Genomic DNA, 23,961 nt, shown 5'->3' with positions numbered 1-23,961 from the left:
TGAGTCGATACTACTAGTGGCATCACTTTTGAGATGCTGCTGAGGACCACCCACCATTTCAGTGACTTTGATAGTGCAGGGGTGACGGTTATTTTGTCTCCACAGGAACCTTATGTATGTGACCATCTGATAGCTAAAAATCGCCCTACTGGTCACATGTGTAGCCTGCAAATGGGCATTCTGGAATGCAGGACAACATGGTCCCTAATAGAGCCATGTATTTGTGCACCGTAATTTGTTTTTTTGGGATGAAAGAGCATGTCAGGGTTAATTGTTCCACTCTGTCGGTTGAGGGTCTGATGAGGCACTGTTCTGTGAAAAAGTGTGCACCCAGGAACACCAAATTGTTCGATGGCACTATGCAAGTTTTGGCATAGTTGATTGAAAAATCCCAATTTCTGAGCAAGCAGGCACTGGTGCAAGTCTTGGGGGCTGATTTGAGGCTGAATGGAAGGACTCAGAACTAGTAATGACTCTCCTACCTTGAATCGGAGATACTGTCAGTGTCTTGGATGTATTGGGATGTGAAAGTAGGCGTCTTTTAGGTCTAAAGCTGCTAGATGTCTGTGAGGCTGCACGGCCTTCATGACATCTGTAGTGTGATCAGTTTTTACTTTTGTTTCTTGATGTTTTTGGAATCCACTTCAAGTCCGGCTTCTTTACTACAAAGTATCTCGAGTATACCCCCTTTCCCCTCGAAGGTGGAACTTTTTCTATTGCCCGTTTGTTTTTAATATTTGATGCACTTCTTGTTGGAGAATTCGAAGGTGCGGATTTTACACCGTTACAGGAGGTAAGGGTTTCTGTGCGCGTTTGAATTCCAACAGATGGCCGCGCTGGATTGCATTTAGCACCCATCTGTCTTTGTAATTGCTCGCCACCTGTCGAAATGAAACGCCACATTTCCTCCCACCGGTGTGCCTGTGAGTCAGTCATTGCTGGGCTTTGTTCTACCTACCCCTCTGCGAGGTGGCCCAGCCGCATTTGCATTGTGCTTGGCGGTAATACCTGCTACGTTGGGAGGACTGGTAGTTCCTTCTATATCCCTAGGAGTAGTAGCTGGATCTTCCGTAGTTCTCGCCGTCCCTTGTGGAAGAAAACCTGGTTTGACCTCAGGCTCCCCGAAAGGGACTAAAAGACCTTCTGCCCTGTAAGGCAGTTAATGATTGAGCAGTATCAGAGTCTGCCTTCATTGCCTCAAGGGCCTCATCGATTTTATCACCAAAAACCTTCTCTCCCTCGAATGGCAGGTCAACGAACTTATGTTGCACCTCCTCTCTAAAGTCGGTTCGGCGAAGCCATTCTGGTCTTCCCAAGATGACCCCATTACCAATTTGCTTGAATCCATTCTCTGCAAGATCCACTGCAATGTTGATCGTGGCTCGAGGCCTCCTCACCCTCACGTACCAGTGTCATGGCCTCCTTTTGTTGTTGCTCTGGCAAATGCTCTAAAATGGGAGCCAACCGGTGCCCCATTTGGCGGTCATAGCAAGCCACTAGTGCCAGGGCGTTGGTTGCTTTAACTGTCGATGCCCGATAGTTAGAACTTCTTTGCCGAAAGCATTGATTTTTGTGCCCTCATTCTCTGCAGGTGTAGCGCATTTGTGTTGTGCACGCGCTTTGCGACTTGCTGCTCTTGGCCCTACCGACTCTGGAGGGTTGAGAGGTTAGACATTTTGGGGCCGTGTGCGGTGCCTTGAATTTCTTGTCTAATCTTTCTTTTACTGCAGGTTCAGAGAAAGGATGTTTCAGGGTTTGCAACCCCTTTTGCCAAACCTGATCTAGGATGGGTATTGCAAATCCAGCCTGTCGGCGCTTACCCATGTGATCAAAAAGAAAGCAGTCTCTTTTTCTCTGTCGGAGTTAGCCCAAATTCTTGGCACGCCTTTGATACCATGGCTTGGAAAGCACCAATGTCGTCTGGTGGAGAGGGTTGTGCTGGTCTGGGTCATCTGTATCGCACGTATCATCTTGGTAAGGAGAGTTGGAAGAGGTGGACGAGCTTGTGTCCCTTGGACCTGTGTCCTGATCTGTATCCAATAGCTCCCCTTCTTCTTGCTCGCCTATTAGCGACCTATCCCTTCGTGGAGGTGGGGGCCTGGGTGGAGATTGCGAACTGTGTGCCGAACGTGAACGTTTGGCATGGTCCCGCCGAAGAGTGCCCCGATATCTTCCTTTTACTGCTTGCTGACCTGGTGTTACCTGGTCTTTCCTGCATTGATGGATCCCTGAGGCTGAGGAGGTGGGAGCCTAGCATTGGGTTGTCCTAGTAGACTTTGCAGAGTTGAAAGCACTTGCAGAGATTGTGGATTTATAAAAGGCTATGTTGGTGTCATACCTCCTGTTCCCAATGGTGTAGAGGGGAAGCCCAAGGGGTACACTCTAGACTTACTGGTGTTCCTTCCCCCATTGATTGGACCCGAAAGGAAGATCTATCCTGTGCATGGGGTTGGATCATGCATTCTTCGGAATCTGAATCCGTGGCCCCTCGGCACTCCTCCGTAGGAGGTTCAAAGTCAGATGTTATTGCACGTTGTTGGATTTCATCAGGAAGGATTTAGGTGTATTTTATGGGTGACACACCTAGAGGGAGTTGCCTAGGCTCTGTTGGTTCCTCCGTTGGAGTGCTCAGTATTCCTTTCCTACAGGACAGTACATTTTCCTCTTTCAGCTGTAGAATAGGTTGTTCAGGATGAATCGTGGCTTGAGCCGTGGTAGAACTCGATGGAAGTGTGTGTACTACTGCTTCACTCCCTGGAGATTTTAGCTTTTCGTCGACGAGTGATGTCCCGATTTTGTCGGAGTATGTACCGTCGTCGAGGTTTCGTGGACAACTCTTGACCAGAGGAGGATCTATTCCCTTCTTAATTACGAGACTGATGAGTGGGGTTTCTTCTTCGTCGAAGATGGAGTCTTCGTGGACGATTTGGTCTTATGCTTCTCCTTTGTCAGAGAGGATGTTCTTGACGAATGCGAGGGCAACTTTGTTGATGGGCGTGAGCCCTGATACGTCTGTTTTGATGATGGTGCTTTCGTCAACGGGATTTTCGACAACTGTTTAGATGTGGACCGGGAGCCTTTGCTGCTAACCGGTTTCTTTTTAGTGGGAGACTGGGGTTGTGAGGTAGTCTTATCCTGGCTGGTCAACTATTTAGGCTCACCGGTCTTGTTTTTGCATAATTCGTTCTTCCGACCTGGGCCTGTGGCTTCATGACGAACGCCTATCAGAGGGGGTGGTAGCTCTCTCACTACTTGACGATCGTGCCTCAGACGCTGGGTATGCCCCTTCATTTAGCCAACAAATCAGTTGACTCTTCCTGTCTTTGAGGGTTTTCTGAGAGAAACCCTGACAGATTTCAATTCTTCAGAGGCATGGTTAGGGTATAGGCGGTATATGCAGTCTCCATGCCAGTCACCTTCATCAATGTTTTTTAGGCTGCACGTCCCACATGGCTAAGGATTGGTTAGGTCCAACGGTCTCCATGTTCGTAGCCAACACCGTACTCAAGTCGCCGGTTGCTCCGGTTTAAATGTAGTGTGGAAAAATATATTTTGTGTGTGCAAAGATAATTTCTTCATGAAGAGAAAACTAGAGGAATCCCACCAGCTAGAAAGACGGTTGAAATGCGAGAGGAAGCAGCTGGGGCGGAGTTATACACTCTACGTCCTATTGGTGGGGACAAAAAGCACTCACGACGACGGGACACTCTTCGTCAATGTTTTTCCATAGTAAAAGTAATAAATCAAAGTAACTGGGGATTCCAGGCTGGACGACGGGGAATATTCGCAGCATGTGAATCTATGAGAGCTCCAATGCTGGAGAATGTTACTTACCTATGTTTTACTGGGTTTTTTCAAGCAGAAAAATACAGAATAAAACACTGAGTGATCCTAGAATTAGATCCCTCTATCCTTAGTAAGCCCAGACCAGATATGAAATGGGGTCTAGAGCCCACATGTCAACAGTTGCACAAGTTATACTGTTCATGTAGGTTTACTATTAGATTTGAACAATGCCACTGGCTATGGTTCAGAGTTCCAGAAATCAGGTCAAGTCCAGGTAAGTATCTCCTCCAGTCCCACCAGACTAGGGAAAACCTAGGGGGGGTCCTTGGCCAGACCACCACCAATCTAAGTCTGGAAGGAAGTGATGGGGACAGGACTTTATGCCCATATAACCCTAAGGGAGGGGGTGCAGGAATAGGTAGTATAACTCACCCCCACTTGCTCAGATTCTTCCCAGGACCACTTCAGAGGTTCTTGAATCAATTGAGCCCTCTGCTACGATATGACCAGACGGAGGTCTGCGTACCATGGGTGCAGACGTCAGTTGCAGTATCAGGTTTGGATCCTGCTAGTACACAGTACAGACCCCAGTGATTGGGTTTTTCAGACTGAACAGCTGGACACCCTTGGCTCAAGAGATGCAGACATCTACAGGACAGGGGACTTCCAGGACAAGAAGAAAGCCAGATATGGCGGGAGTCACCACAATCATGCAGCGAAAGTCAATCTTCAGTTGGCGAACAAAGGAGCAGGCGCTGCTGGCTTCCGTTGAGACTATAAGGCTGAAAACGGAAGAGCAGGCGACTTGTAGCAGAAGTTGAAGATCCACCAGATTCCAAGAATGCACTCTCAACAGAAACGGCTGCAGCGAAGATGCCCCGGAAAGAGCTGGTCAGTCCACAGAGTTGTCCAGGGGCACCTCCAAATACTCAAAAAGCACAGCTCCTCCAGCAGCGGTTAAAACTGGTCGTTCCCACCAGTCATGGGGTCAAAGCACCAACACAGGCCTTCTTGAGATTGGGAGAGAGGAGCGAGCAGTGCTTCACCGGGACTGCATTGGAGTTGAGGTTGGTCAACTGCAACGGTCATTCATTTATTTTATTTATTTATTGGACATTGTATATTGCCTATACACAAGTGTTTTGAAGTGCCACAAGGCATGGGGGTGGGGTGGAATACATAGGAGAAGAAAACAGTAACAATGGTACGAGGCCTTGTAACAGTCTTACTGTGCAAATACAGAGACAAAGAAGTGCACAGGGGTGGAAGTAGGAAAGGGGCTGGCGAGGGGGTGAAATGCAGAAGTGGGAGGCTCAGGGGGCTGAGCAAGTGTGAAGGGGAGCCACACAGGGCAAGTGCCGGAGGATAAGTGGGAGAGGGAAAATAAAGTGCAGTGGACGTGGTGGACCAGATTTAGGCTAGTCCGGGAACGGTGCCCTGAAGCAAATGCAGGTTAGGGATGCTGGGGGAGACTGGTCAAAGGAGAGCCTGGCCCCTGAAGATTTATAAGGAACCAGGCAACAGTCTCAACGGCAGGGGGACATTAGCAAGGGAGGGGGAGAGGGAAGGAGGAGGAGAAAAGGAAAGTCTTGAGAAGTTTCCGGAACTTAAGAAGATGTGTTTCAAGTCTGAGGGGGCAGGGAGGCCATTCTACTGGGAGACTACTGCCAAGGAGAGGGATATACTTCCCACTCTCTGCTTGGAGAAACGTCTGACCTGCAGAGAGTTGGAGCTAGAGGACCGAAGGACCCTAGCAAGGAGGTATTTAGGGAGAGAAAGCTGGGCGTAGAGAGGTCCCTGGCCACAGACAGCCTTGTGGATGATCCAAAGGGTCTTGAATTTGATCCTTGCAGCCACCAGAAGCCAGTGAAGAGAATTTAGGGCTGGAGAAATGCGGTTCCTGGGCTTGAGGCCAAGGATACTTTTTGCAGCCCCATTCTGGATTAGTTGCAGAGATAGAAGGGAGGACAGAGGTAGATTGTCGCGCTCTGAATCACTTATGGGTGTGATACAAATAGAATATCACATCATTGAGGAGGAGGCTGTTGCAGTAGTCCAGCCTAGAGAGAGCCAGAGCTCTGGAGACATTGAGCTTCTGTGGGAAGGTTTGGAAAGGGAGAATGCCTCTCAGGAGGTGAAGCTGAAAATTGGACTTTGTGGTAAACTACACCTCCTTCCCCAATAAGGAACATCAGAAGGTAAGTAGTTTACATGTAGGTTTATTCTCTAAGATGTAAAGTAGATAAAGCACTGGGACATCCATCCAGCACAACACATTAGGTCCAACTGACACCAGTAGAACCCAGAACTCCAAACATCCATAAAAACTCCACCTAGAATCTAAGTGACATCCCCACACCAACACTCCACCTAGAATGTCAGTGACATCACCAGACCATAATATCACTCATAGCCATAATCAGGCCCCAGCACAGATTATGACACATCTCCCTCTCTTCCACTAACACGACACTACACCCAAGCATCTAACCAAGGTCTTAAATGGAAAACACCAAAAACAACTAAACATGAACCAAAGGGCCTCCCCCAAAGCCTGAACCTCACTCAGCTATAAACCCACTGAAGGACAACAACAATGGAAAACAAGCAACAAATCCTTCCCCCGGAGGAGACCTCACACACCACAACCAAAACTAACCCACTCGCCTTCTAATCCCCACACAGACATTTGGGCACCATATCTGTGTCCCGCTCAAAAACATCAGCAAAACTCTGATCCTACCATCAGACCTCACAGCAACACGCTATCCCCATGACTTACCTATGACCAGACAGCACCAACTGCCCCTTAACCACCCCTAGACAGCACCTCACTGTCATCTAACACCTCACAGTCACCTAAACCAAACAGACAGCACCTCACTGCCCCCATCACCACCTGCAGCACCAAGCATGCCAATATCCTAAACAGCGCCTCACTGCCCCCAACATCAGCGACAGCACCAACCGTGCCCATTTCCTCAACAGCACCTCACAGTCACCTAACCAAACAGACAGCACCTCGCTGCCCATAACATCACCTACAGCATCAATCATGCCAATATCCTAAACGGCACATCACTGCCCCTTAACCACCCCTAGACAGCACCTCACTGCCCCCAACCTCACCTACGGCACCAACCATGCCAATATCCTAAACAGCAACTCCCTGTCACCTAAACCAAACAGACAGCCCCTCACTGCCCCCAACATCAGCAACGGCACCCACCTTCCCAATATCCTAAACAGCACCTAACAGTCACCTAAATCAACAGACAGCACCTCACTGCCCCCATCACCACCTATGGCACCAACCGCGCCAATATCCTAATCACCACCACACAGCCACCTAAACCAAACATAGACAGCCCCTCACTGCCCCCAACATCAGCGACGGCACCAACCGTGCCATTATCCTAAACATCACCTCACAGTCAACTAAACCAAACGTAGACAGCACCTCACTGGCCCTTAAAACACAATTAGGCAGCACCTACACTGCCCCTTACAACCACCAGGCAGCAACACAGTGCCGCATAAAATCACTGGACAGCACACCACTGCCTTTGAAAATCACTGACGGCACCTCAAAAATATGACCAGGGGACATGCCCCTACGAACAAACATAAAACATCACAGGACAACACATAAAACCCCAGAGAAACCAAACCAGATAAAGACCATGGTGCCAAAGTCCCTGCGCCAACCCCAACACTTACATAAAATGCACAGCAAATAAAAGCCAAAACAAGTGCAGGTGAAAACGACATGGCGCCCAAGTCCCTGCGCCATCCCACACCCACATGTCCATATCCACCCATCCTGCAAATGAGAAAAAAAAACCATTGTATAAACAGTAAAAACATTTTCACCGCCCATGGACCCCGCACCCACCAGTCCATACTGATAACCAAGTAGGATAGCCTAAACAGCAGGCCACCGACATATGCACAACAGCAGTAGATGAAACTTAACAGGCCTTAAACTACTAGCATTTACCCAGGACCCATCGCGCCATGCATAACCAAAAGCCAGAGGCCACAACATAAAACAACACCAATATTAACACAGGCCTCCCCAAACACTTACATGCTTAGTTCATTGATGGGTCCTTAAAAGCACCACAAATCCAGATCCAGCGCTCGCCGCCTCACCAACCTTCCCGTCAGATCACCGTGTCCTTGCAGATTCCACTTTCTTCCAGCACACACATGGTACATAACCCTAAATCCAGCGACAACCCTCGGGCTTTCCATTTGTGCCGGAAAAATGGATTTGCCAGGACTGCCAGGTCTAGTTCTGGTCCTCACCACGCTAGTTTCCATCCCAAAAAATGCCAAATACCCTCCAGCGACACGTTTTACAGTAGGATGAAACGACATCCTACACTTCAACTGCCTTCCTGACGCAGCGCAGCTCCCGTAATCGGCGCCTGCGTAACATTCTTGTAGAACGTTGCGTTCCAGATGAACTCCCTTGGCCGTACAACGTTGCGTTCCAGCAACTCCTGGCGGTCCGTCAGCTCCCCGCCCACTGACATCATTCCCTCCGCAGGTAGCAAAGAGCAACCACCGCCGACCCTCTGTCCAGCTGCCACTACCAAACAGACGATGCCTTGTAGCTGCACAGACCTGCTGCAGACAGCCGTCCCAATTGTCTACAGGCACGGCCACGGCGGAATCCAGAAATATTCCTCACCACAACTGAAACAGCTGCCTGTAACCTACTGCAGCACCTCAGTCACCTGTAATGTCACAGTCCCGCAACTGTGCAAATTCAGCCCAGCTTCAGCCACGGTCCAACAACCGCTCTCCTGGGCACCACTTCCTCTGATAGCCCGCCTGACACCCGTGTGACTCACACAAACAATGATCCTCCTGCTGGCCACCTCCGCCTTCAGGTAGCCCGACTGGCAACGTGCGAATCACCCGACCTCGTGATCCTCCAGCTGGCCACCTCAGCCTTCAGCCAGCCCACCTGGACACTGGACACTGGACCTGACCTGGTGATCCTCCTGGCCACCTCAGCCTTCAGCGCCTGGACACTGGACCTTCAGGGTTACTGACCTGGACCCCAGTTCGGACCTCCACTGCACCGCCTGGCCTGCAGCCTCTTCCTGTTTGATGGATGTCTCCCTGGAAAGCAGTACTTCTCACCAGCTGCCCGTTCCCAGCAGCACAGGAACCATCGTCGTCACCAGTGTGGTAAACTATGCCTCCTTCCCCAAAAAGGAACACCAGAAGGTAAGTAGTTTACATGTAGGTTTATTCTCTAAGATGTAAAATAGAGAAAGCACTGGCACATCCATCAAGCCCAGCACATTAGGTCCAACTGACACCAGTAGAACCCAGCACTCCAAACATCCATAAACATTCCACCTAGAATGTCTGACATCACCAGACCATAATATCACTCAGTCATAATCAGGCCCCAGCACAGATTATGACAGAATTCTTGGCAAGGTCCGTGATGTGCAAAGAGAAGGACAGAGAGAGGAGTCAAAGATGACCCCAAAGTTTATAGCCTAACATGAGGGGGGGGGGGGGGGGTTTAGACTGGGAGAAGGTGTCCCAGTGAGAAAGATCTGTCTTGCGGGCATTAATGCAGAGATCATTAGCAACGCACCACGCCTGAATGGCAGTCATTCAGTGAGGAAGGAGAGGGGGTATAGGAAGGAAGCTTAAATGAGAGCTGTGTGTCGTCAGCATAGCACTGGAAGTGAAGAGAGAAGGTGATCAAGTGGGCCAAAGAAGGAAGGTAGATGCTTAAGAGCCATGGTGGTAGGGCACAGCCCTGAGGGATGCCACAGGTGTAGTGAGTGAGGTGAAGGAAAGGAAAGGGCACGGTTGCACTTGGGAGGGTTGGTTTGAAAGGAAGGAGGCCACCCAGGCCAATGCCCGGTCTCTGATGCCAAGCGTATCACTGAGGCGATTTACGTGGATGGCATGATTCACCGTGTCACAGGCAGAAGAAAGATCAAGGAGGATCAGAACAGAGGGAGAGTTTGAGTCCAGGTCTTCACAAGAGCAGTTTCTGTGCCTCTGGATGCTCGGAAGCCAGACTGGTGGTCGTGGAGGCAGCCAGCCGATTCAGTATGGCAGGTCAGTTGGGTGATGAGCAGCTTCTCCATGAGTTTGCCCAGGAAAGGGGTGATAAGCGATCGGGTGATAGTTAGCTGGACATGAAGGGTCTGCAGATGGCTTTTTTAGCAGAGGGTACACAAGAAAGTGCTCGAGTGGTTGTGGGAAAGAGCCAGTGTTGAAGGAGTGATTAGAGGTCAGCCAGGGAAGGGCGAGAGGAGAGGTGGTCCTTGATAGTTCTAGAAGAGCAGATGAGCACCTGTTTGGAGGAAACTTTCATAGAGCGGACTACTCTAGAGACCTTGTTCGGTGCAATGAGAGAGAATTAGTGCAGAGGGTCTGGGAAGGAAGAGAAGAACAAGTTCCTCTCTTACCTGGTAACGTTCTTTTGATGGGATGGTCCGACGACGTATTCCATATCTATGACAGTAATCACCACACCTGTGCTGCTTCGGAACATTTTCGGTGTCTGCGTCCTGCATCGATGACGTCGATGCGCCGTCCTCGAGGACCTCCTCCGACGGCCGACGTCACCCGATGCGATAAGTAGGACGCACGACGCCCGTAGCCTCAGTTGTAGTTTTTTCCCCAGAACGTGTGACACCAGTCTTCTGCCAGTCAGACACACAAAGCCTTGCGGAAACGTAAGCTGCAATCGCATAAGAAATTCTGTAGCGGGGAAGGTAGGAAGGAAGCGATATGGAATACGTCATCGGACCATCCCATCGAAAGAACGTTACCAGGTAAGAGAGTAACTTGTTCTTCGAGGGGATTGGGTCCTCCGACGTATTCCATATCTATGACAGACTCCCAAAGCAGTACCAAAGCAAGGAGGTGGGAAAAGAATTTAGAAACAAAATTTAGAATGCCCAATCAAATTGTGGAGTAAAGGACTGCCTTGCCAAAGGCCAGATCCTGTCCTCGGATGGAATCGAGGGAGTAGTGACGTACAAAAATATGTACTGAAGCCCAGGTAGCTGCATCACAGATGTTACGAATAGAAACACCCCTCGGTAGGGCAGTAGATGCAGCCATACCCCTGGTAGAATGGGCCCGCAAGCCAGCCGGTGGGTCCTTACCCGCCAAGCGGTAACACTCGGAGATAGCCAAAATAATCCAACGAGACAAAGTCTGTTTGGTCACAGCTTGCCCCAAACGCTTTCCAGCGTAACCAATGAAGAGTTGATCGTCCACTCTGACCGGGGACATGCGTGAAATATAAAAGCTTAACGCTCTCCTAGGATCAAGCCTATGGAGCCTCTCCTCTTCCTTACCAGGATGTGGAGGAGGATAAAATGCCGGAAGAACAACCTTCTGGCCCAAATGAAATTCCAACACCACCTTCGGAAGAAAGGAAGGAAGAACTCTAAGGACAACCCTGTCCTTATGAAACACAGTTAAGGGTGGCTTAACTGAAAGTGCCTGTAACTCACTCACTCTGCGAGCGGAAGTGACCGCAACTAAAAATACAGTTTTAAGAGTTAACAGTCTCAAAAGGACAAGAGTGCAAAGGGTCCAAAGGCGCACCCATCAGAAACTTGAGAACAAGGTTCAAAACCCACCTGGAGGAAACGCGTACAGCAGTGGGAAGGACCGCTCCACCACGAACGCGTCCCCTAAGGCTCCTCTTGGAGGAAATTCCCGCGAGCAGAACCTTTCACACTTCCGGTTGACACTGGAGGCAAAGAGATCCACTTGAGGGGTCCCCCAAAGGGCGAAGATCTCCAGGAGAATCTCCTGAGACAGCTCCCACTCGTGAGAGATCGTGCTCTGCCTGCTCAGGGCGTCCGCCGTCTCGTTGTCATCTCCGGCCAGATGAACTGCCGAGATCGAAACTTCCTGCTGGATGGCGCAGAACTCTAGCTGCATCGCCTCCCTGCACAGAGGAAGTGACCCTGGCCCCCCCCCCCCTTTTTGTTGAGGTAGTGCATGGCTACCGTGTTGTCCGTCAGGATCACGACACTCTTTCCTCGCTCAGTCAGCAGAAACGCCTTCAGGTCTAGCCTGACGGCCCTCAGCTCCAACAGATTGATATGGAGTCTGGACTCCGACGGAGACCAACGACCGCTGACTGTCAGCTCATTGGCATGAGCTCCCCACTCCGTGAGGGATGCGTCCGTCACGATCGTCACCTCTGGCCAGGGAAGCCAAACGGAGCCCCCTTCATCAGACTGCCTTCGACAGCCCACCACAGAAGGTCCTGGGCGACCGAGGGCGGCACCTGAACAGGGTCCGACATCCTGCCGGATGATTGCGACCACTGCATCTTGAGTGCCCACTGCAAAGATCTCATCCGCAGACGAGCCTCTGGCACCAGAAGAATGCAGGATGCCATGAGGCCGAGCAACTTCAAGAACTGAAACTTGTGCACCATCTGCTGAATGTGAAGAGCCCTCACCTGGGGAGGAAAACACTGCCCCAGGGATGTGTCGAGGACTGCTCTGATGTACTGGAGCCGCTGTGTTGGCGTCAAATGGGATTTCTTTAAATTGAGGGAGACGCCCAGCTTGTGAAGGGAGTGGCAGGTGACGGACAGATGATCCAGGACTTGCTCGGGAGAGCTCCCCCTGATCAACCAATCGTCCAGGTAGGGGTAGACGTGAATCCCCCCTTTCCTGAGATGCGCTACCACCACCATGAGCTTGGTGAAAACCCTCGGGGCGGCGGGCAATCCGAACGGCAGGACCCGAAACTGAAAGTGCGAGTCGCCAACCGCGAACCTCAGGTACTTCTTGTGCTTGGGATGGATCGGCACATGGAAGTAAGCATCCTTGAGGTCGAGAGACACCAACCAGTCCTGAAGTTGAAGGGCCTGGAGGACTTGTGAGAGAGTAACCATCTTGAACTTGTCCTTCCTGAGGAGTTTGTTCAAACCGCGCAAGTCCATGATGGGTCTCAATCCCCAGTCTTTCTTCGCAATCAAAAAATAAGGGGAATACCATCCCTTGTTCCTCTCCGCTACAGGCACCAGTTCTATGGCGCCTTTCTCCAGCAGGGCTTGAATTTCCTGCGCAAGGAGCGGATCCGGACTCTTCAAAGAGAGGTTCCCTGGTGGATTGCCGTGAGGCCTCTGCCGAAAGGGAAGACAGTAGCCGTGGGTTATGATCTACAGAACCCACACATCTGAAGTAATGGCACGCCACTCTACAAGATGCTGCGCCAGCCATCCCCCAACCGGCAAACCATGGGACATGGCCTCATGACTGAGTGGTAGCGGCTGCGGCGTTGCCTGAGGGCAAAGAGGCAACTGCCCGAGCGGCCTTGGCACCTCGAGTACCCCGTTTTCCACCTCTGGCACTCCTATTGTGGCCTCTTTGACTGACAGCTCCTCTCGCTTTACCAAAGGATGAGTAATAACGAAAAGGAATCACCCCTCCATTGCTGTCCCCTAGGACGAAAAGGCGGAGGTTGTCGAACTGCAGCGCCCAATGACTTCGCTGAAGCTTTGGAGGTCCGCAACCTCTCAAGGCTCTCGTCAGCCTTGCTGCCAAGAAGATGTTCACCGTCAAAGGGCATGTTGAGGAGCCGGGACTGCACATCAGGAGCGAACCCCGACTTCCGTAAACCACGCAAACCTGCATATTAAGGTGCTCGTCGCCATGGACCGGCTGACGCAATCTGCCATGTCCAAACCCGACTGAACGGACTCACACATGGCATCCTTTCCATCCTGGACCATAGCAAGGAAACCATCCCGTTTGTCCCCTTCGGGAATATGTTCAGCCACTAATGCAATACAGAGTGTGCGTGAAACGAGACAAAGCACATACGGAGTTGGCCGCCTGAAGCGCCATACCCCCTGAAGAAAACACTTTCTTCGCCCAGCCATCAAAACGTTTGTCGTCCCTATCCGGAGGGATGGTAGGATACAACGCCTTCTTTGCCGGGCCTGCATCACCAAACTCTCCGGACTGGGGTGCCTGGTCAAGTAGCAGGGGTCGCTACTGGCTGGACGGTATTTTCACGACAAAGACTTGCCCACTGCCGGGAGACTCTCCGGAGCAGTCCAAGCCGCCGCCACCCTTCTCTGTAGAGCCATATGAAACGGCAGTACCGGGTCAGTTGGGGGACCAAGATCTAGGATGTCCGTAAAATCATCCTGAACAAACTCCCCTGGGGGAGCAGACCATCCCAAGTACTCGGTGACCCTAGACATAAGGCGCCGGTACGAAGAATCGTCATGAGTGCCAGGCTCAGGCCTACAAAACTCCACCTCTGGAGAGCTGTCCAGTCCACTGGCATCATGCAGTGACTGCCTTAGGTCCTCAAATTAGCTATGGCCCGAGAGAATCTCATCTGGCACCGTATCCGGAACCATGCCCTCATCAGAGCCCTCATCAACCTCTGAAATGTACTCCAGGCGGTGATAGGAAGGCACCTGGGGACCAAAGCCATGCTTGACCTTAGCCAGAGCCTTTCTAGGGGTATCCCCATGCCACGGGGCTCCTCCGGCACCACCGCCTCGAAAGGCGTCGAGGGCGTTGAACGAATCGGCGTCGTCGTTCAGTGAATCGGCATCGACGTCAGCCGCAGTGCCGCCAGCATCGACACAGACCTCGAAGCCGGAGCTCCGAGCGTGTCCTTCGACATCCTAGGTGCCAACAGCGTTGACGACCTACTCGGAGACGGAGCCTCGAGAGAGTCCGTCGACGCCCTCGGAGCCACATACGTCGATGTCTTCCTTGAAGACGGCACAGGTTCAAGCGGCCTCGAGCGCGTCGAGGACCGGCACCTGGAACGGGCATGACGAGAACGGTTCCCCTTGTCCGAGCAGGACCTCTCCCGCGAATCGTGCCGACCACCCGAGCCCGAAGGCGTGCGAGTGGTGTCTCTTGACCGATCACGACCGACCCTACTCGGAGGCGTGGATGGACTGGTGCCCTGTGATTCGAGAATCGCTAACATTTTCTTCCCGAAGGAATCCCATTCCTCCGGTGTCGCCTGCCTGGTGGGATAAGCGACCCGCCGACGGGCAGAGTCCTCAATAGAGGACGGGGAAGGCGATCGATGCCAGCGCTTCTGGGAATGCCTCGAAGAGGCAGAGGAGTGGCGAGACCGACTCCGGGACCGAGACACACTGGACTTCCGACAATGACGCAGAGAGTCGCCTCTCGAATCATCCGTCGAAAGCCCCGCAGACCTCGACTTCCGGGGCTTGGACACCTTACCTACCGACAACTTCTTCTTGCGCTCCGCAAGGCTTTGGACGTGAGCGACTGGCAGTCGACACAGTCATCCGTGTCATGGGCCTCCCTGAGGCACCAAAGGCAGGCATTGTGCGAGTCTGTCACCGACATCTTGGACCCACAGTCCCCGCATTTCTTAAAGCCCAGACGCGGGGTTGAAGACGAGGTAGACATCTTCACGAAGAATAACTTCACAAACGAACAGGTTTGAAGAACCGAGATGAACAACAGAAACTCCAAAGAGTCGAGACGTACCGAGATTCACGAAGCGAACATGTTCGCAGAAAAAACAGAACTGAGGCTACGGGCGTCGTGCGTCCTACTTATCACATCGGGTGATGTCGGAGGAGGTCCTCGAGGACGGCGCATCGACGCAGGACGCAGACGCTGAAAACTTTCCGAAGCAGCACAGCTGTGGCGATTACTGTCAGATATGGAATACGTCGGAGGACCCAATCCCCTCGAAGAGGAGGACACTGCATTAGGATTAGCAAGTTCCTTGCAGATTTTGAAAAACTTCAGCCTTGGAGCGGATGGTGAGACAATATTGCCTTTGAAGCAGGCGGCAGACCAGTTTATCAGAGGATGTACATGAGGCCTGCCACTTCCGCTCAGCAGCTTTGCACTCGCGTTTCAAGGCTTCAAAGTCAGAATCATACCAAGAGCTGGATTTGGAGGTAGGCTTCATGTCAATCCTCATGATAGCGGTAAGGATGTCCAGAGTGTTGAATATGGAGAGATGGAGGTTAGCCAGTGCAGAGTCGGTAGGAGAGTCAAAAGGTAGGGGAGGGAGGAGGGATTAAGGCGGCAGCAAAGGCAGCAACTGACACACGCTTCATCGGTCGAATGATGCAGTGCGGGCAGAGGTGTTATCAGGGGCCCAGGGATCTCTAGGTGGGCGGAGAGAGTGGTCAGAGCAGGAGAGAGGAGAAGTTTGAGGGTTGGCGAGAGGGATGTCAGTTGGGATGAGAGCATCCAAGGTGCGTCTGGTAGAGGGGGTTGGGCCAGAGGGAAGAATTATGAGGGAAAGACACACAGAGGTCACGAAAGAATACAGTAGCCAAATCCAGGGAGTCAAGATAGATGGTGAAGTCCAAGGAAAAGAAGTTTGGGGGAGGAGGCCAGGAGAGAGGAAGAGCAGTCCGCCCAATCCGAAAGGAAGAGGGGGATAAGTCCAGGGGGCCTGTAGATACAGGCGAGAGTGAGGGAGAGGGTAGGAGAGATGGACAGCCTTCAGACGAGGCATTCAAAGGAGGAGTAGGACCTAGTGGGAATGATGGTGGCCGGAATGCACCCAGGGGAAAATCCAGGTCATTCCGTCCCGAGACCGGGTGGGTCTGAATGGGACAGGATCGTGTAGCCTTCGGGAAGAAAAGAGTGTTAAAAGCAGTGACAGTGCTGTCCTTGAACCAGGTCTCAGTGAAAGCAAGGATGTCAAGGTCTTCAAGGGAGGAGACAGATGTCAGGAGTGTTTGACAGCAGAATGAGTATTGAGGGTAGCCAAGTGAAGCTGGTTGCCCCCTTTAAAATGTTTTCTGGGGGGTGAATACCACAACCGGAAGCGGTGCGGGGGGGAATTGAAAAGTGACGGTAGACGCCTGTCAAGAAGGAGGAGGTTGGGCTGAGAACCTAGAGCCTTGATAGACATTGATGATGCACCTAGATGAGAAGTGTGCCAAGAGCACTTCCCATCTGGTACCACCATTATTGGAAGAGGAAAAGAAATGAGAGAGAACAGAGACCATATGGAGAGTCCATAGGTCAGGAGAAGGAACAGCAAAGAGAATGTTGTGACCGTCTGTCTGAAAAAAGCATTTACGCAGGTGTCGGCTACAGGCAGACCAGGAGAGCCTTCTTAAGCTTCTTCCTTCCAGACTTCATGAGAGAGGGAGGATAGGTTATGGAGAAGCAGTTAGGATAGGGGAGATGGTGAGCGCCATAGGGACAAGGTGGGGGTGGGATCAGAGGTGCGCAGGGAAGGGAGGGGACAGAATTTTGCAGTGCACGGCAGAACACACCAGGCGGCCTAGCAGCCAACAGGAGCAGAGGAGAGGAGACTAGCACTATAAAAACAAGAGCCCAGAGAAGACAGCTATTCCAGGTTGTAGAGGCTATTAAATAACTCAGAAAGCAGAGCACTAAAATGCAGTACAATCATACTGTGCAGGTTCCAAGGCACACCTAGATTCGATTTTGTAAGCAGAGCACTGAAATATGGTACAGACTTCTACTGTGCAGATACAAGGGACATGAAAAAGGAGCACATGTAGAAAAAAAGAATTTGAACTGGGCATGCAATGGTAGATCACAGGCAGCAGATGGAATAAATGATTTAGGCTGCAGTGAGGAAGCGATGCTATGCTTAAAGGAATGTGGGTGCAGTTTAAGCAGGACAGAGTAGGCAGATAGAGGAAGCAATTGCAGAGGCACATAAGGCAGAGGCAGCCACAATTGAGAGCAGACCATGTAAGAAATGCTGCAATGCTATGTGGGTGGTAGAATCGAAGGGAAGAGTGGCACAGGAAAGTGTAGAAAATGTAAGAGGAAGTCAAACGATGGGTCTTCAGTGAACTGCACTTCTTCGTAAAAGTCTCACCGTTCAATCTGACAATCCTCAATCTGTTCAAACATTCTGCCCAGAAACTGACATGTATTTGGACTGGGCCCAGACCCCACATCCAACCACAGACAGACCGCCACAATATCCGGGAAAGTAGAAGCTTTAACCAGGAAACTGCTTTCCATGTATGGAAATTCCAGACCTGATGCGCTCCGTAATTCTCTCTAAGCGTTAGCTCGGAAAAACGGAACTGATGCCAACGGGCGTTGCGTGCCTTACTTATACTGATGACGACGAACGGAGGCCTTCGAGGGACATCGACTTGACGACACTGCACACAGCACCCTCTGTCGAAGAAAAATTGCAAAGCAGCTGCAGCTGGAGAGATTGATCATAAGATTAGGAATACGTGGGAGGACACAGTCCATTGGAAACTACTTTTCTTAAGGATAGAGGGATACTTTGTAAACTTAACGTGAGAGGTTAGCGCACACACCACCTTATGTGGAGTGCCAAGGATATACCTAGTATCCCCCTTCTCTCTGCAGCTGTGACTTTAGTCACAGTGACAACCCTATAGTTATGGCTGGTGGCATTGGACGTTTTCTACCAACTTGTGCGATTTTCTACCACAGACTGTATTCACCGCCTCAGTTATGCACAAATGGGTCAACTATTTTCTAACATGGGGACTCCTTTCTTTTGCCATTTTGTGTGTGGTTGTCATTTGTTAGCCCTTCTTCTACCATTCTGGGAGTGGGAGAGCTGAATGTGTGTTTTGCCTTAGGTGGGAACCCTTGGGTGTCCCGACCTAGGCTCCAGTTTGTCTGCCAAAACCGCAGACCGATGCCAGAGACCGAAGAAATCCTTGCTGAGGGTCCTCTCTCGTGACTGTTTCTGGGCCATTCTAGTCCTTCCTTTCATCACCAGACAGAGGAACCAGGAGACCGCGTCTGTCGCTGCTGCACAGGAGAGAATCCAGCTGCGTTTTCATCATCCACCCTGAGGTACTGTGGGGCTCAAGGTAGAACTTACCTTAAGCCAAATAGTCGCAGCGGTGTGACTGGAGATTTTGTTACAAGGTGTTTGGGTGTCCACCCATAGCTCTGGCCCAGGCCTGACAGCCTGACAGCTAATAGAGCAAAGGCCTGACAGCATTTGCTCTATTAGGGCGTCCTTTGCAGGGTCCCCCCTAACTTGTGTTATCTTGCTAAAGCATATTATTCAGTGACTAAAGTATCCCGAGGAGCTTTGCCGTTTCGCTGCTGCAGAAGACGTTTGTTCCACTCCTACACTGGCCATGATTTATTTACTTACTTATAATGCACCGAAGCCAGCAGGCATCAGGGTGCAGAAAAAGTAGGAACAATTACCAAAAACAGAGGCAGATCAAGGGTGAAAGTGAAAGAAGTTTACTCTTGGATACGTTAGGGATTGGACTGCCTAAGCATTAGAAGCATTCAACAGTCTTACTATAAAGTATTGCTAAACTGTTGAATAACCATCCCTTTCCTTCCTACAGACTTTGTCTTAAGTGACTTTTGTAAATGAATGAACGTATAATTTCTCTAACAAATACGGGTGTGCAGCACTACAAGTTATACAGTAGAACTGTCAGTGTCATTTTCTCTAACAATTGTAAACGCGAGCAACTACTATTGAAGCAGTCACCTTTGAAAAGTATGGTTGATATTGCCTACAAGTGTTGGTTAGTCTAAAGGAGTATTTACTTAGCTCCCTTGTGTATATAAAATAAATATATATTTTAATTTTCAGTGTGTACGTTTCTTTGGACTATTGTAATGAATGGGTTCAGTGTACTTACCTACAGCTCAGATCCTACTCCTAAGTTAAGCCTGGCTGCTCTGCCATTCTACCAATCCTCTGGGTAGTAAAGACTTATTTTAAGAGTTGGGGATCTGTATACCTATATTCTGTCTACCTATATTCTGTATACGAAGGATCGTTTTATAGAGGCTAACCTCCAAGTGGACCGTATGGAAAACTCCCCTAATGGAACCAACGGCGGGAAAACCTACCTCCAGCAACCCTCAGTCGACCTACATAGTCATCTCAGTTTTTCCCAGTAAGCGGGAGGGGAGTAATCGCAATGCATTCGTCCTTCGAGTAAAACTTTGGTTATTCCATTCCATCGCTTTTCAGTCGTGTCTAAAAGCTACTGTACCTAAAAGATAGGAACATCATTTTACTTACCAGTAAGTTTGTTGAATATCTCTCTATTCTATAACACTTCACCAACACAAGAACGCTTCCTATATCAGACCCTTTTCCTAAGAAAAAGCTTTGTGACTTTTCAAGGACCCACTCATCATAGAGACTGGAATTCTAAAGTTAGGGTAGGTTTTATGCTTCTTGTGACTTAGTTCGATTCTACTGCATCACTATTTCCATTTGTTGAATACGTTATTTAATGCATTCCAAAGAACTTAAAGGTGACTGTATATAAGTTTGATCATTTAATGTGTAATATCACCTGCTTGTTTCGTTTCAGTGTCTGTTTTGGGCCTAGAATAAATAGTATTTTTGTACTTGTGTCTACATTGAATGTGTGTGCTTCACTGTGTGGGCTCGTGAATCCCTGACCCCACCCACACTATCCTGAGAACAGCCTTGACTGCTCCTCACGCTTGCCTTGATTGGGTTTTGGCTAACCTCTCAGAGTTAACCTGTTCATTATAACTAGGGTGGCCTCCTAAAATATGTCCAACGGACCAGATTCTAGAAATCCATCTTAAAACACCCCATCAGTTCCTACAGGGATAGTGCTTCTGAATCGGGCATCTACACTCTTGCCCCCTCCCCCAATTTTCTAGTGCGGTACCCAGAATCACCAAAGAAACTTACTTTAGGTGTTGGTTCTGACGAGCGAGGTGCATAGGTTAAAGGGGCTGTCGGTTTTGCTACAACTGTACAGCAGTTCTGATCTCTGGTTATGGGACGTATCCAAGTGACTTGCAACTGAATCAACCAGACACCTCAGGTCAGCAGCCACAACATTTCCCATAATGAGGGAGGGACCCAAGGACTTAGCAAACAAAAGTGTGGTGCAGAAACCTCAGTTAGGGGTCAGCAAGCCTGACTCGTGCAGGCAGCACAAAAAAGGCTCCAAGAAAGACTCTTCTCATTTGAGAGAACCAGGAGCAGCAGCAAGGTCCATGGGTCACAGGTCAAGACTATGCAGAGTCCCAAGCTCCAACTTGGAATAGCAGCTGTAGCAGCAAAGATGCTGACAGTGGATGGGCACCCTATAGGATGGTCCCGGGACACACTCGGAACACTCTTGCGGGACCAGTTGTTCCCACCTGTCCAGGGGAAGATGGCGCAGACAAGTGTCTTCTCTGGTCATAGGCAGAGCAGAAGGGCTATAACTAGAGTTGGCTGTGGCAGGGTTGGTTGTCTGTAGCAGCAGTCTGCTGGGTCTTCATTGTGCTTCTCGTTAAGCCAGAATTTTTCTTTTGGGTATTCAAGGGCCACCTTTTACCATCTCCCCCCCCCCCCCCCTCTGCCTCCCGACACACCCCAGTTTGTCTTTTTTGATTCCTTGACCTTTTTGATAATACAAGGTATATAGTAATGGGCCACCCCCCGAAGGTGCACAGTCCCAGGGTTGCCCGTCAGGCATCCCATTTCTGCCATAGTGCAATTGTTTAACTGTGTATTAATGCAAACATTATTTATTGGAGCCGATAGTATTATATGTGTGACTTTTATTAAAAGTATATATTTTTCAGTAAGTCAGCATGGTGTATCTGTGTGTGGACAAATCTGTGTGTGGATTAATTGTATTTCTGTGTCGACTTACTACCCCTACCTGAGAGTTTAGCCTTGTCGCTCTGTCTATGCTAACCATGTTTAAGGGAAGGTTAACTTCCCTTTCTGGTCAGGTGTTTTAGTCTCCCCCAACCCCCTAGGGTTAGTTGTAGGTACAGAGGGAGGTACAAAAACTGCCTTAATGCTTCAGACTCTTAGTTGCATTGGGCAACCCCAAAATGGCTGCAAAATACAGGCTAGGGGTTACTGCAACCTCCAATGGTAAGGACCTGCACCGTTCAAACCGGTAAGGGGTGTCGAATCACAGATGACCACATCCCTCCACATCTGCCCAGCAACAGACTGGGTTTGGGACTGCCTGGCAGGGATGTCTATTGGGTCCAGACAATCCCAAACAGGATCCTGACCAGTTCAGTTACGCAAAAGGCAAGAGCCAATGAATCCAAGGTAGAGAGCAGGAAGACAGTCGGGGGAAGGGAGGGCGAGGGGCAGGGGGGCAAAGACAAGTTTTCAACCATATGCAACAGCCATTTTGAGTAAACGGTACCCGAAATAGCATTACGTGGTCCAATAAAACCATAGCGTAGGGAGTACACCGACAAAATGTTGAAAACATGATTTACTGCCATCAGCCTGTCCTAGGCACATCCAAAAGGCATTAAGTATATTGCAAAACAAAAGTAAAAAATTGATACAAAGTACCTCTGCAGCACCCCATTGTAAGATGGGGGCTCTTGCATTAAAAAGAAAACAGAAATCATGGCTGAGGGAAACAGTCTCTCTTCACAGGTAGCCAGAAGGGCTCACCAGTGCAGCCAAACTAAATGAGCTGAGAAGTGAAAAGGACTTCAACTTAACTCAAACGTTAGGCAATCAATCAAAACAAAGAAAGCTGCTGGCAGTTCAGTTTAAATATATAAGGGAAAATGCATAAAGAAAAATATTACAAACAATGAGCTTTGGGGATTGATGGCAAACCTACAATCAGATTTGAGAATAAACAAGAGCCAAGATCACCTGTGAGACAGAGCTGATGGAGCTTATGATAAACCAGCGCAGCATCCCGCGCGCTAGTCTTCGCCTCATCTTGGAGCTCCGCCTTCTCCCGGTGGCCAGGGGTGCGTCTCAGCAGCCAGCGCACAATCCCCAGCCTTTGCAGGCTATATCGGATAACGTTCCAGGAGAGACTGCAGCCAAGGTCAAAGCGTGAGGTGGGCAGACTACGCCCAAGGACTGACAGGCAGGTTTGCAGGTTCACAGCAGCTGCAGCAAAATCCTCCTGTGCAAGAGAGAGGACAAAATCAGGCAGAACAGTCGAAATGAGCTTCCATTTTCTGCAAAGCAGAGCCAGCAATTGGAAACGACTGCATCTCCGCAACAACAATCTATATACATGTGCATCACCAAATGCAAACTACGTGTGCCAATATTTTGTCTGCTTCAAAATCAAAAGGGACACACAATTACACACAATCTTACCCGCGCCAAATCCAGGTCAGCCTGCTTGCGATACCTCCAGAACTTGACAGAGGACTGGGAGTGAAGCCGGGTAACTGGCTCACCATGGATCAGGAGCTTGATGAAGACGCTTAGGACGATTATCCCATTGACTAACCAAAGAACCAGGGTGGGAATCATCCAGTCAAGCCAGTTGCCAGCAAGCCCTGAAATGAATAAGTAGACTTATGACCTCAGAAACTTGTATAGGATTCATGAAAAGCAGACTATAGACCCCGAAAACCTGTCAACGTTACTGCCCCCTCAGAGCTGATCAAGTGGTACCTGACACCTCGAACCCCAGCATAGTTCTTGAAGAGCCATGACGCACATTTCGCTCTGGGTGCTGGTCTCCTTCCCCTTGCAAGAGTGAGGTCAGCGGATTGAAAGACAGGCAGAGGAATGTCAAAGCACAGAGCAGCATTCGTGATCGGTCCAGCATGCCCAGCGCTGAAGGCTCATCCTGCTCATCTTTCAACTGAAAGAGAATAAGGTGGGACAACCAACACTTCATTACAGCTCGTTATTCCACATTTGCCCAAAAGGAATAACCCAGACCTCATGATTAAATGGTAAAACAAAGATTACAAATAAGGAATTGGAAGTTATGTACGCAATACAATTTCTCATTTCACTTTAAGCATGCTAAAAGTACATTTTGTTTTAAAAATGTATTGGTTTGTTACCGATTTGGTCATATGGGTGAGAACACGCAGTTCCCTTTAGATCAGCCATGCACTTTTTTCTTTGAACATCCCAATTTCCATCCACTATCCACACTTCTTGAAGGACTCTACACCTCGTTTTCCCAAAACTTCTTCTAACTTTTCTCACCTGCTCCTAAGCCATGCTGCTGCTGAAAGCATGGCTTTTTTATTACATTTTCGATCAGGCTTTTCCTTTATTTTCACTGTAGTAATGGTCATTTCTGTTCTGTGGAATTATTTTCCAGAGTACATCAGATAAGGCCTGGCAGTGCACCCACAGAGCATAAGTAAATGATTGGAGATAAGCCACTTATAAATGAAACACATTCTCCCTGGTCAGAGCTCAAACAAT

The 23,961-nt window shown here is 49.8% G+C and overlaps 1 protein-coding gene across 1 annotated transcript in view; it reads right to left on the bottom strand.

The window, feature by feature from the left end:
* SREBF2 (sterol regulatory element binding transcription factor 2) overlaps positions 1 to 23,961 on the bottom strand; it is a 268,321-nt gene that overhangs the window by 194,695 nt on the left and 49,665 nt on the right. The window contains exons 5-7 of the mRNA XM_069652776.1: positions 23,188 to 23,380; positions 22,885 to 23,069; positions 22,423 to 22,684 (exon numbers count right to left, since the gene is read on the bottom strand). Of these exons, the coding sequence (XP_069508877.1) occupies positions 22,423 to 22,684; positions 22,885 to 23,069; positions 23,188 to 23,380 (640 nt within the window). The remainder of the gene's footprint in view (positions 1 to 22,422; positions 22,685 to 22,884; positions 23,070 to 23,187; positions 23,381 to 23,961) is intronic.

The sequence above is a fragment of the Ambystoma mexicanum genome, chromosome 3p, assembly GCF_040938575.1.
Source record: "Ambystoma mexicanum isolate Mex_15411 chromosome 3p, UKY_AmexF1_1, whole genome shotgun sequence".
Taxonomy (NCBI): domain Eukaryota; kingdom Metazoa; phylum Chordata; class Amphibia; order Caudata; family Ambystomatidae; genus Ambystoma; species Ambystoma mexicanum.
Note: the sequence above shows the minus strand (reverse complement) of the source record. Positions and strands in the feature narration are given on the sequence as shown.